At 36.0% G+C, this 13,879-nt stretch overlaps 1 protein-coding gene across 10 annotated transcripts in view; it reads right to left on the bottom strand.

The window, feature by feature from the left end:
* The window catches only part of SNX14 (sorting nexin 14), a 110,212-nt gene extending 97,092 nt beyond the window's left edge, over positions 1-13,120 (bottom strand). For 5 of the 10 annotated variants that reach the window (XM_074310347.1, XM_074310356.1, XM_074310357.1 and 2 more), the window contains exon 1: positions 12,809-13,109. In XM_074310347.1, the coding sequence (XP_074166448.1) occupies positions 12,809-12,948 (140 nt within the window). In that variant the 5' untranslated portion in view covers positions 12,949-13,109. Of the gene's footprint in view, positions 1-12,808 lie in introns of all 10 variants that reach the window. The other 5 variants (XM_074310353.1, XM_074310355.1, XM_074310348.1 and 2 more) reach the window with 4 other exon arrangements.
* Between the last annotated feature and the right edge of the window lie 759 nt (positions 13,121-13,879).

The raw sequence follows: 13,879 nt of genomic DNA, 5'->3' as shown, positions 1-13,879 counted from the left end.
CTCCTGACTTCAGGGCTGATGCTCTATCTACTGAGTCACCTAGCTGTCCCTATGCTCAGCACTTTTAGTGGAGCTTCAAACTGATTCAATCATTCTGTTACAAATATGAGAAGAAAGTGACAATGTCCATACTCTACAAAACCAGAGATTCTATTAACAGGGATATATCAGACAGTTAATGATAGGAAGAAAAACCTCATGTACACCAAAATAGGAAGGGAGGGAAAGGAGGAGGGAAGAAGGGAGGGAGGGAGGAAGAAAAGGGAAAGGGGAAAAAATCTGTTTAATTCTACAACAAGTAAGTCCATGAACTACCTACTTAACATACCAGAGTTTCTATTTTTTCATCTGTGAAGTGAAGGGGTTAAACTAGACAAACCTTGAAGCTTCAGATTAATAGTTCTTAATCTTTTACTTTTATGTTATGTATCACTTTGATCCTCTGGGCCACTTCTTACAATAATGTTTTTAAATGCACAAGATAAAAACCACAGGATTACAAAGGAAATCAATTATATTGAAAAAGAGGTATCAAAAAAATTCTTTTAAAAACAATTTCTCAGACCCCAGATTAAGAATCCTTACTCTATATATGGTACCCACACAAAAAATAACCAAGTATTAGGGCATAAAAACCTCACAATCAAATGCAGAAAGGCTGAAATAGCAAATGCATCCTTTCAAATCATGATGTAATACAAATTATGTGTAATAAAGGGCCATGGAAAAATAGAGCAAAAATTAATTAGAAACAAAATAATCTAATTCTAAAGAATGAGTGGGTCAAAACAACAAATCAACAAATCAGTAATTTCATCCAAGACAATGACAACAATGAGACAAAATACCAAAATTTATAAGACGGAACCAAAGTATTTCATAGTGGAAATTTTATATCACTAGATGGTTACATGAAAAAAAGAGAAAGAAAAAGTCAATGCATTGGGCATAGAACTAAAAAAATTATAAAGGGAGAACTAGAGCTCATTATTGATCACAAAATAGAAAATTTTGATTACATCAAATTAAGAAGCTTTTGTACAAACAAAACTAATGCAAACAAGATTAGATGGGAAGTAACAAATTGGGAAAACATTTTTACAGTTAAAGGCCTCATCTCCAAAATATACAGAGAATTAACTCTAATTTATAAGAAATCAAGCCATTCTCCAATTGATAAATGGTCAAAGGATATGAACAGACAATTTTCAGATGATGAAATTGAAACTATTTCCACTCATATGAAAGAGTGTTCCAAATCACTATTGATCAAAGAAATGCAAATTAAGACAACTCTGAGATACCACTACACACCTGTCAGATTGGCTAAGATGACAGCAACAAATAATGATGAATGTTGGAGGGGATGTGGGAAAACTGGGACACTGATGCATTGTTGGTGGAGTTGTGAAAGAATCCAACCATTCTGGAGAGCAATCTGGAATTATGCCCAAAAAGTTCTCAAACTGTGCATACCCTTTGATCCAGCAGTGCTATTCCTGGGCTTATATCCCAAGGAAATATTAAAGAAGGGAAAGGGACCTGTATGTGCCAAAATGTTTGTGGTAGCCCTTTTTGGAGTGGCTAGAAACTGGAAAATGAATGGATGACCATCAATTGGAGAATGGTTGGGTAAATTATGGTATGTGAATGTTATGGAATATTATTGTTCTGTAAGAAATAACCAACAGGATGAATACAGAGAGGCTTGGAGAGACTTACATCAACTGATGCTGAGTGAAACGAGTAGAACTAGGGGATCATTATACACTTCAACAATGATACTGTACGAGGATGTATTCTGATGGAAGTGGATATCTTCAACATAGAGAAGAGCTAATCCAATTCCAATTGATCAGTGATGGACAAAATCAGCTACATCCAGAAAAGGAACACTGGGAAATGAGTGTAAACTGTGAGCACTGTTTTGTTTTGGTTTGGTTTTCTTCCCACATTATTTTTAGCTTCCGAATCCAATTCTTCCTTTGCAACAACAACAACAAAAAAATTCGGTTCTGCACATATATATTGTACCTAGGATATACTATAAGATATTTAATATGTATGGGAATGCCTGCCATCTAGGGGAGGGGGTGGAGGGAAATGAGGGGAAAAATTCAGAACAGAAGGGAGTACAAGGGATAATGTTGTAAAAAATTACCTATGCATATGTACTGTCAAAAAATGTTATAATTATAAAATTAATTAAAAAAATTATAAAGAGAACAAATTAAAAGCTCACAAATAAACACCAAATTTGAAATTCTGAAAATTAAATGAGAAATTAATAAAGTTGAAAAAAAACTATGGAACAAAATTAAGACTTGTTTCTTAGAAAAAAAATGAACAAAATAGATAAATCTTTGATTAATTTAATTAGAAAAAGTTAAGAAAACCATATACCAGTAACAAAAATGAAAAGAGTAAACTTACTATCAATGAAGAGAAAATTAAAGCAATAACTAGGAGCTATTTTGCCCAATCATATGCTAATAATCTGATAATCAAAGTGAAAAAGATTAATACTTAGAAAAATATAAATGGCCCAGATTTAAAAATGAAGAAATAAAGAATCCCATATTAGACAAAGAAATTGAACAAGAAGACATTAATGAATTCCCTAAGAAAAAATCCCCAGGGCTAGATGGATTTACAAGTGAATTCTACCAAACATTTAAAGTACAATTAATTCCAATACTATATAAACTATTTAAGAAAATAGGTGTAGTGGTCTACTAAATTACTTGTGACACAGATATGGTGCTGATACCTAAGCCAGGAAAGGCCAAAACAGAAAAAAAAAATTACAATCTAATTTCTCCAATGAATATTAATGCAAAGATCTTAAATAAAATTTTAGCAAAGAAATTACAGCAATTTATCACTAGGATTATACACTATCACCAAGTTGGATTTAAACCAGGTATCAGAGCTGGTTCAGTATTAGCAAAACTAGAAGCATAACTGACTATATCAATAACCAAATTAACAAAAATCATATAATTATCTCTATAGATGCAGAAAAAGCATTTGACAAACTATAACACCTATTTCTTATTAAAAACACTAGAAAGCAAAGGAATAAATGGAGTTTTCTTTAAAATAAGTAACATCTATCTAAAACCATCAGCAAGCAACATAAGTAATGGGGATAAACTAGAATCATTCCGAATAAGATCAGGGGTGAAACAAGGTTGCCCACCATCACCATTACTATTCAAGGAATTACATTAGGTAATGAGGAAACAACACTATTGCTCTTTGCAGAGGATATGATGGTATATTTAGAGAATCCTAGAGAATGTACAAAAAACTACTAGAAACAACAATTTTAGTAAAGTTGCAGAATATAAAATAAACCCACACAAATCATAGGCATTTCTACATGATATCAACAAAGTCCAGTAGCAAGAGAAACAAAGAGAAATCCCATTTAAAATAAGTGTAGATAATATAAAATATTTAGAGTCTATCTGCCGTAACAAAGTCAGGAACTATATGCATATAACTACAAAACACTTTCCACACAAATAAAATCAAATCTAATCAATTGGAAAAATATCAAGTGCTCATGGGTAGACAGATCTAAAATAATAAAAATGACACTTCTATCTAAATTAATGTACTTATTCAGTGTCATAGCAAACTGCCAATAAATTATTTTACAGAGCTAGAAAAAATAGCAAAAAGGTCAAATATTTCAAGGGAATTAATGAAAGAAAAAAAAAAGTAAATGGAGATGACCTAGCTGGACCAGATCTAAAACTGTATTATAAAGCAGCAGTCATCAAAACTATTTGGCACTGATTAAGAAAGGAAAGGGACCGACATGTGGAAAAATGTTTGTGGCAGTTCAGTGGCAAGGAATTGGAAATTGAGTGAATACTCCTCAGTTGGAGAATGCCTGAATAAGTTATGGTATATGAAGGTTATGGAATATTATTGTTCTGTAAGAAGTGATCAGGAAGATGATTTCAGAGAGGCCTGGAGAGACTTACAGGAACTGATGCTAAGTGAAATGAACAGGATCAGGAGATCATTGTAGATGACAAAAGCAAGATTATATAATGATCACTTTTAATGGACATGATTCTCCCTCAATAATGAGATGATTTGGGATAGTTCCAATGATCTTATGATGATGACAGCCATCTGCACACAGAGGATTGTGGGGTCTGAATGTGGATCATAACATAGTATTTTAATTTCTTTTGTTGTTTGCTTGAATTTCTTTTCTCATTTTTCTTCCTTTTTTGATCAGATTTTTCTTGTGCAGCAGGATAATGTATAAATATGTATGTCTATATTTGATTTACATATATTTTTACCATTTTTAACATATATTGGATTACTTGCCCATTTAGGGGAGTGAGAAGGGATGGGAGGAATTGGAACACAAGGTTTTGTAAGGATCAATGTTGAAAAATTATTATCCTTGCATAGATTTTGAAAATAAAAACTTCAATATAAAAATGAAATAAGAGTTGTTTAGTGGAATAGGTTAGGTTCACAAGACACAACAGTGACTGACTATAATAAGTTAGAGTTTAATAAACCTAAAGAGTCCAGCTTCTGGGATAAGAATTCACTGTTTGACAAAAATTGCTGGGTAAACTGGAAAAAAGTATGGTAGAAACTAGGCATTGATCAACACCTAACACCCCATACCACAATAAGGTTGAAATGGGTTCATGATTTAGACATAAAAGGCGATAATATAAGCAAATTAGGAGAACAAGAAAGAGATAGTCTACCTCTTAGATCTGTTGAGAAGGGAAGAATTTATGGCCAAAAAAAAACTAGAACATTATAAAATGCAAAATGAATAATTTTGATTACATTAAAGTTTTTGTACAAGCAAAACCAATGCAGCCAAGATTAGAAAGGAAGCAGAAAACTAGGGGGAAAATTTACATTCAAGGTTTCTGATAAAGGTCTCATTTCTAAAATGTATGTCTCATCCCCAACTGATAAATGGTCAAAAGATATGAACAATTTTCAAAAAAAGACGTTCAAGCCATTTCTAATCATATGAAAAAATGCTCTAAATCACTATTGATTAGAGAAATGCAAATAAAGAAAACTCTAAAGTACCCCTTCACACCTCTCAGATTGGCTAAAATGGAAGGAAAAGATAATGATAACTGTTGGAAAGGATGTGGGAAAAATGGATACTAATACATTGTTGGAGTTGTGAACTGAGTCAAGCATTCCAGAGAGCAATATGGAACTATGTACAAAGGCTGTAAAACAGTGCATACCCTTTGATCCAGCAGCATCTATAGCCCAATGAGAGCATTAAAAAAAAAGGGGAAAAAGGCACATATGCAAAAATGTATGTAGCAGCCCTTTTTGTAGTGGCAAGGAACTGGAAATTGGGTGGATGCTCACCAGTTGGGGAATGGCTGAATAAGTTATAGTATATTAATGTAATGGAATATTATTGTTCTACATGAAATGATGAGCAAACTAATTTCAGTAAAACCTGGAAAGAGTTACATGAAATGATGCTAAGTGAGTAGAACGAAGAGAACATTTTACATAGCAACAAGATGATCAACTATGATGTTAATAATGAGGTGATTCAAAGCAACATAGACTTTTGATGGAAAGAGCCATCTGCATTCAGAGAGAAGTATGAGGATTGAATGTGGCTCAAAGCACAGTGTTTTCACTTTTTGATTATGTTGTTGCATTTACTTGTGTTTTTTTTTTTCTTTCTCATTCTTTTCCCTTTTGATCTGATTTTTCTTGTGTAGCATGATGAATATAGAAATATGTTTAGAAGAAATGCACGTGTTTAACCTATATCGGATCGCTTGCTATCTTAGGAGAGGAGGGGGGAGTAGAGAGAAAAAAACTTGGAATACAAAGTTTTACAAAGATGAATGTTGAAAAACTATTTTTGCCTGTATGTGGAAAAATAAAATACTACTAAAAAAAAAACAAAAATAAAAAGTTAGACAGGATGTGAGTTTGAATCCTGCCCTTGCCCTCAAAAAAGAACCCCTGGTCCAATTTTATAATTCTAATTTTCCTTTTCACAATTTTTTTTTTTTTTTTGCAGGGAGGGGGGGCAATTTATCAAGCTAGAAATCAGTTTTGTTTATTCCAATTCACACCAAAATAATACATGAACTGTCCCATTTTCTTTCTTTCCCTTCCTTAAAGGAACAAATATTCAAATGTAAAACCACAGTTAAAATTCCAGCCTTTATTTTATAGGAAATTTATTACTACTACTAATTGAATTATGCTATTTCAAGGTACAATCTGGATGTACTTAAAAATTAGTTTTGTAAAAGCAACTGAATTACAAATATAATTTTGGCTATCAGTTTTGTATTAAAATCTATCATCTCTTTAATATGTAATATTATATGTTCTTTTCTCTATTAATTTTTATTAGATTGTAAATTTCTAAAAAGATAGGAATACTCTACAAAATTCAGAGGATATATCAGTCATCAATTACAATATTCCAATTCTTCTCCAACTAAAAATAACAAATTTTACTCACAGGAAAAAATCCAACCTCTTTAGCTTCATAGACCCTACAAGATTTGCCTATAACCTACTTTTTTTAGCTTTATCTCTAATTTCTCTCTTAAATGAAATTCAACATAACAGCTCCTATGGGAATATTATTGTGCCAGATTTTTCTACTTGTTTGCCTTAGCTTTTCTACCCCTAGGAAACTACTCCTTCTAAATTCTACCTCTCAGAAAGCCTGACTTCAAGATTCAGTTCAGAAGCTATCTTTGATTGGAAGAGAAGTCAGGGAAGAGAGAGTAGGAAATGTAGCTATCCTGTCATCCCAGCTTCTAGTGCTTTGCTCACTAATATTATATTATTTGTTGAGCACTTATGTGTCATGCAATGTGCTAAGTGGTAGGAATACAAAGAGAAAAAGCTAGATAGTCATTGCTCAAGGAATTTACTCTCAAACTAGAGTATACTACACATATAAGAAGGTTCAGCTGATGGGAGAATGGACAAGGGAGGAAAGGAGGAAGGAAACCAGCACATTTTTAAAGCATCTACTATGTGTCAAACACTGTTAAATGCTTTACAAATATTATCTCACTAATCTTCACAACTCAGTGAGATAGGTACTGTTTTGATAATTTTACCATTTGAGAAAACTGACAGACAATATGTCGGTGACTTACCTTCTTAGGCAAGGGAGAGGTAACAAAGAAAGGGTAAGACAGAATTTGGGACTGAAATTAAAGTAGAACTGCATTGGGGGGGTGGGAGGAGGGAGGTTACAAATACACCAAAATTATTTATAGCAATATTTTTGCAGAAAGAAGAATTCACAAGTATGGAACACTGTATGTAACATTAGATTTTTGATTTTGATGTGATGACTTTTATTGGAATTTATTTCTCCATCTTTTTTTTTCCCCCCTTAGGGAAACTGCTTTAAGAAATGGCTAAATGGAAGGAAAAAGGAGAGAAGAAAACAAGGAAATTTAGTCAATGTAAAAAACAAAAAGACATCAACAAAAATCTATTTAAAAACAAAATGCAAAAAGAAACTCCTTGAGGTCAGCAACTATTTTTCCATCTTCTTTGTATCCCTAGCACTTAACACAGTGCCTAAAACAGAAAACAATTTAATGAATGTTGTTATTTGACAGACTGGTCACAGGAATCCTCTACTCAAGCCAAACTGTTTTCAATTATTGTTCTCCCAATCTTCCTGCTTCTAGACAATGACTATATCCCCACTTCCTCCTAATTTATTCAATACTAGTTACTAAATACCTCCTATTTTGCCAAGCAAAGTTTAGCTAACAGTAGGGTAGGGTCATTGAGTGCTCCCTGCAACTTTCAACCTGGCTGATTGGGAAACCCAGTGTCAAAACAACACCCTACCCCAAAAAAGCATTTAATCAAAGAAGTGACATGAACAAAGTTTCAGATTTGTACTTTAATCTTGCAGCACAGTATGAATTATGGATTGGAGATGGAAATGAAAAGATCAGTTGGAAGGTTACTCATATCAACCTAAGCAAGATGTTGTAATGATGTACAAAAGTACAGTGGAAATGAAAAGGAAGAGATATGTTAGAGAGATAACCATGGAGGCAGAATACAAATAACTTAGCAGGGACAAATAGATGAAGCATCAGTCCTGAAGATTAAGTTTAAATCTGACTTCAGACACTTCATACTAGCTGTGTGTCCCTGTGTAAATCACTTTACGCCAACTTGGAAGGAAGGAAGGAAGGAAGGAAGGAAGGAAGGAAGGAAGGAAGGAAGGAAGGAAGGAAGGAAGGAAGGAAGGAAGGAAGGAAGGAAGGAAGGAAGGAAGGAAGAAGAGGGGAGGGGAGGAGAAGGAAGGGGGGAGGGGAGGGGAGGAGAGGGAGGAAGAGAAAGGGAGGCATATTATCTCATATCAAATACTGTGGAAGAAGAAAACTGAGGTAATTGGTGACAGTCAAGAGAGTGGTCTCAGGAACAAAAGTTGCTCCAGTACAGTGGTAGAAGAGATAATCTTCCTAAAGGAAAATATGAGGTGGGAATGAGGAGGAAGCAAAGAGGAGTGAGGAAGGAAGGAGGAGGAGAAGGGATAGCAGCTTAAAGAAAAAGTATTAGGTTTAAAGGGTGAATGTTTTAAGAAGTTTGGCCAATTTTGAAGGCACAGGAAAAGAAACCAAGATGGATGGAAAGATGAGGATTTAAGAGAAAATTACTAATTGATGAACTAAACTCTTAGGGTTATGAAGTAATAGGATCAAGGGCAAAGATAAATTCAAATTGACAAGGAAGGGGTCTTTAAGGCAAAATTCAAATCCTACCTCCCCTGAAAGATGTCACATTTTAGATGTCAAATTTCCTCACATATAAAATGAAGATACCTACATTTTATAGAGTTGCTATGAGGAAAGCACTTTGTAAATCTCAAAAGAAATAACTGTAAGCTATGATTATTGATTCACCATATCCTTTCTATGCTCTTCAAGGTGACATTTAAAATCTGTACTGGTATGTCTAGCTTTTATCTTATCTCCATAAGAAAATTAAGTTATTTGAGGCTAAGGAACCATATACGTTTATTATATTTTCTACCAATTTCAAGCATAAAATAGACATTAATAAATACTCCTTGATTTAATATAATTGCTTTCTATATTTCCCTTTTCAATTTATTAAGATGTAGAACAAACATACTCATGGAAACCTTTTTATAAGAAATCACAAAATAAGGAATGACATGATGATGCAGCAAAGAAAATTTTGAGAAAAGATAACCAGACATGTAAGAGAACTATGAGAAGGCAATGTGACAAAACTTCAAAAAAGGAGAGAATATCCAAAAGAGGATGGTCAAAAATGTCAATATTATAAAGGGATCAATATAAATAAGGGCTAAAAAAGTCACTGGATTTGGTAATTAAGGGATCACTGGTAACTTCTGAAGATAGTTTCAGTTAGATGATGAAGTTGGAAGTCAGAATGTAAGGAGTTGGGAAGTAGGTGAGAAGAAAGTAAGTAAAATTAGAATAATTTTTTCTACAACTTTATCCATGGAAGTTGGAACCATTAGATTAATAATTTTGGGTGGGATAGGGTGAAGTGAGGGATTGTTTTTCTTTTTAAGAATAGACATGTTTGTTCATAAGTAACAAGGAAGGAGCCTCTCTATTGAGAGAGAGAATTAAGTCAACAGAATATATGAAAGAATTGGAAGCAAAATAGAAATCTATTGATTGGAGAATAGCTAAACAAATTGTAGTATATGATTGTAATCAAACAATATACTAGATGAAATGACTTCTAATACGATTAACACAGAAAATCATGAAAAAATTTACAAGACCTAATGGATTATGAAGTATACAGACTCAAGAAACAATACACACAACAATAACAATGGAAAGAACAAAATCAAAAGTGAATGCTACATAATTACAAAGAATGAAGATGGCCTCAAAAATAAAACAACTCTATCCCACTCTTTTGTAGGTTAGGAGAGTCACAGGCACGCTATATTCATACTGTTTCAACATTGTGACAAGTTTTGCTTATTAACTCTTTCTTTCCCTTTTTTCTTTAAAAATATGTACTTTATCAGATGAGTTTAAAGAAAGGGAAAGCTTGGAACAAATTCAGTAAGAAACGTGAAGACTATCTAAGAGTACAAGGATTATTTCTGGACAAAAACCTGCCTACCCCATAAGATCATAGAGTTTGTGTGAAATGTCTAACTATTTTGGAGACACCCTGTTTCCAAGGCTCAACCCAGCAAACAAGCTGTGTCCTGAGCCTGGTATAACAATCCTTTGTGCTCTAGATGATCTCACCCTCTGGAAAAGTATATTACTTTGTCCAGTATCAGGTAAGGGATTTATGATTTTAGCTCCCCCTAATTCCCAGGGACCAGGGAGCCAACATTTATCATCTCTCTTGCTCAAATATAGTTCTATATAGTATTCAAAAACCTTCATAACCTAGTCCCCTCTCCTCCTCTCCCTACCCTAATCTTTCTAGTTTTCTTATAAGAAAACTACCAGAGAATCTCCCTCCATCTACTGAATTCTACTTCATTTTTAAAGCCCTACTTATGTTTCCAGAATCGAAGGACATTACTCTCACTCTGTAATCTGGCAAACTGGCCTTCTGTTCCTTGACAAGGAAACTATGATAACCTGTCTCTATCCAGTTTATCTGCCATACCTGGAATGGACTCCCTCCTCACCTCAAATACCCTTCTTTCTTTCTTTTTTTTGGGGGGGAGGGGAGAAAAGGATAGGGTTAAGTGACCTTATTTCTTAAAGATTCAGTTCCACCATCACTTTCTCCTTTGAAGTCTTTACTGATCCCCCATTCCTGGAATTCTTTAGTCCATCTTTTAAAGTCCCAACAATGAACCCATCTTCTAAAAAAAAAAAAAAAAAAAAAAAAAATTCTTAATCTTCTCTTTAATAGTAATCATGTCTTCCCTCTCCTGATCTCCAATTTAGCTTGTCAGTATCTTGTTTAGACAAGAAGCTATAAGCTTCTTAACAGCAAAAACAGTATTTGTCCTTCTATGTATCCCCAGCACTAAACACTGTGCCTGGAACACAGTAAATATTCAGTGATTCACCTCAATTCCTACTTTGCAAAATAGGTTTTATATATTTGGATTTGTTCACTTCATATTTTCAAGACATACAACACCAAAACAAGTATATGTCTATATATACATACTACTGTCTAGCAGATGAATGTAGGTCTTTGCAAGCTGGGATTGTTTTGTTCTTTGGCATCATGAAGGTGCCCAATGGGGAAGAGGAAAAGTGGGTGGATAAGGGCATTTAATTAATTCCATACAATGTGTGAGAAAGCATGAATTCAAATCAAGTTTGAAAAGATGGTTGATGCCAGATTATGAAAGGCTTTAAAAGCCAGAAAAGTTTATATTTGATACTACAAGAGATAGCCATTGACACTTTTTGAGAAGGTTGTTACAAAATCAGATCCATTTCTAGAAATGTCAAATTGACAGTCATGTATAAAATGGACTAGAGAGGAAGAAAATGGAATTACAGAGACTAATCAGAAAGCAGTAGCAACAGTGCACTTGAGAAGCGATATGGATCCAAATTAAGGTGTGAGCTGGAGGAGTGGTAAGAAAAGAATGGATTCCAAAGATATAGTAAAAAACACGAATCTGGATTAATCCCTAGATTATCAATTTATGAATCTAGAAGAATATTGCAAACTTGAACAGAAATAGGGAAGTTACAAAGACAGAAATAGGAATTATAGACTAATTAGCAAGCTAAGGTTCAGAGTTCCCGAGCAACCCGAGTTTTTAACTATTTCAAGTTTGAGATGTCTATGAACATCTAGTTAGAAATATCTAAATAAATTAGTCAAGAAACAGAGAGCACCTTGAGCCCAAGCAGGATGTGGACAATGAAGATCCAGCAATAGTGAGTGAAAAATTGCTAGCCAAACAAGAATTCAGCGTTTTGATCTTGAGATATCCTGACGTACTAGCCAGAAATTAGGAAAACCTGGGTTCAGATCTAACATGTTCCAGCTGTAACTTCCCTATGCTTTACCTTTCTCATCTAAAAATTAGGAATAATACCTATAGAAGCTATTTCCCTGGGTTACTGGAAGCCTTAACTGTGACAAAGTACGAAAATGCTTTTGCACTCTAAAAGTTATTTAACTGTCAACTAGTTAACGTCTAGCCAGATGATTAAAAATAATGCCAATAAAAGAAACATGTTGAAGTTGGACCTAAAAAAACCGTTTAATTTTCAAAAAAAAAACTGGAGCCAGAGAGGTTGTCACACAAAAGGTAGTCTAGTAGCCTAACTCTTAAATCCTTGGCTCTTTCCCCAGAGCACAGAATTTTTCTCCCTTAGGGTAAACGGAAGTGTCACCAACAGCAAGATTTTATTTTTTCAATCAACTTGGGCTGCTGGGAGGATTAATTCCGCAGTGAGGCCATAAATTCGGTTCTCCGGGAGGACCCGGGCGGGGATTGAGGGCCAGCCGAGACAGATGCAAAGAGAAGAGTCTCGGATGTATCCAGGAAGACAAGGGTAGGACGTCGAATCCTGCGGTCTACTTAGCTGAAAGAAAACGAGCTTCCGCCACAGGGGGCAGAAGAGCTCAGAGACGCTCTAGAGGGTCGTCAGCACCCACTTCCCTGCCCCGAACTTGCCTCCACCCCAAGAACCGACGATGGCCGGGCCTCCAGACAGGTGACCAGCAGAGATAAAGGGGAAGACCGGGAGGCGGTGGGACTGGGCAAAGGTAGGAAAGGCAGAGGGCAGGGAGGGGGCGTAGTTACCTGTTGAGGAGCAGGGAAGCGACGCAGAGGCACAGCAACAGGAAGCAGAAGAGCGGATATTGGCGACAGATCTCTCGCCCCAAATCTAGTCGTAGTCGCTGCTTCAGCTTCTCCCCCGTCGCCCGCACCCACGGAACCATATCGGCTAAGACAGCACGACGTGTCTACCGGAATGCAGCCCCCATCAACCCTTCTACTCCACCCTTCAAGCGGCTGGCCCCCAAGACCTACAGACGCACCGACGCCACCGCTGCTTCAGCCGCGGCCCGGCCCCGCCCCGCGAGTGCCTCCGGGGGCTCCCGGGACGCATGCGCAGCAATCTCTACGAGCGCACTTTTTCCGGGCTCCACCTCATAGAAAAACGTAACGTTTAGTAGTCACTGAATTTCAAGTCCAGATGGTCTTGTCTCTTCTATTTCCCCAGCCCTAGGACCTTCCCTCCATCCAAAAACATATATAACCCCAAGGCAAAAATGGTCGCTGCTCTGTTATCTATTCATCAGACGAAGGTCTCCAGTGAGGGACCAATTCCAGCAAGGTCCAATATCTTCAAGAGAAAGAAGCCAAAATGCGGAGTACCGGCCTGTCCACTAGGGAAAAAAGGCCGAGGCCATAACAAAAGTGGAGTGGCCGGAGGGCTGCTAGCCGCGGTGCCTATCGGGACCTGTAGTTTCCCAAATGCGACGCTGGCTATACACTTCCTCCCGATCACAGGGAATGTAAGGGGGAGGGGACGGTTTGGATCCAGAAGCGGGCTAAGGAGAAATCCGGATTCTTGAAATCGCGGAATTAAACTAATTAAACAGGTCTCTGCCTACTAGAAATAGGAGCAGCACTGAATTTTTAGGATTGTGGATGGAACCCGTTGTGAGGGAGGGGGGTAAGTCTCCCGTAGTTCCATAAACTTGTCTCCTGGCTGGGAGAGGAACTGCGAGAGGGATGGGAATGGGCCTTGGAACTCGAGGTTTTACCTCCAGCACCTGGTGAAGTGAACAACAAAAAAGTAATCTGGGTAACGTTCGATAAACGTTTAATTTTGTTATCTAACGTTGTATTGATACAAAGTTTCAA

This window comes from Sminthopsis crassicaudata, chromosome 4 (genome assembly GCF_048593235.1).
Source record: "Sminthopsis crassicaudata isolate SCR6 chromosome 4, ASM4859323v1, whole genome shotgun sequence".
Lineage (NCBI taxonomy): Eukaryota > Metazoa > Chordata > Mammalia > Dasyuromorphia > Dasyuridae > Sminthopsis > Sminthopsis crassicaudata.
This window is presented reverse-complemented; position numbering and strand designations above follow the sequence as displayed.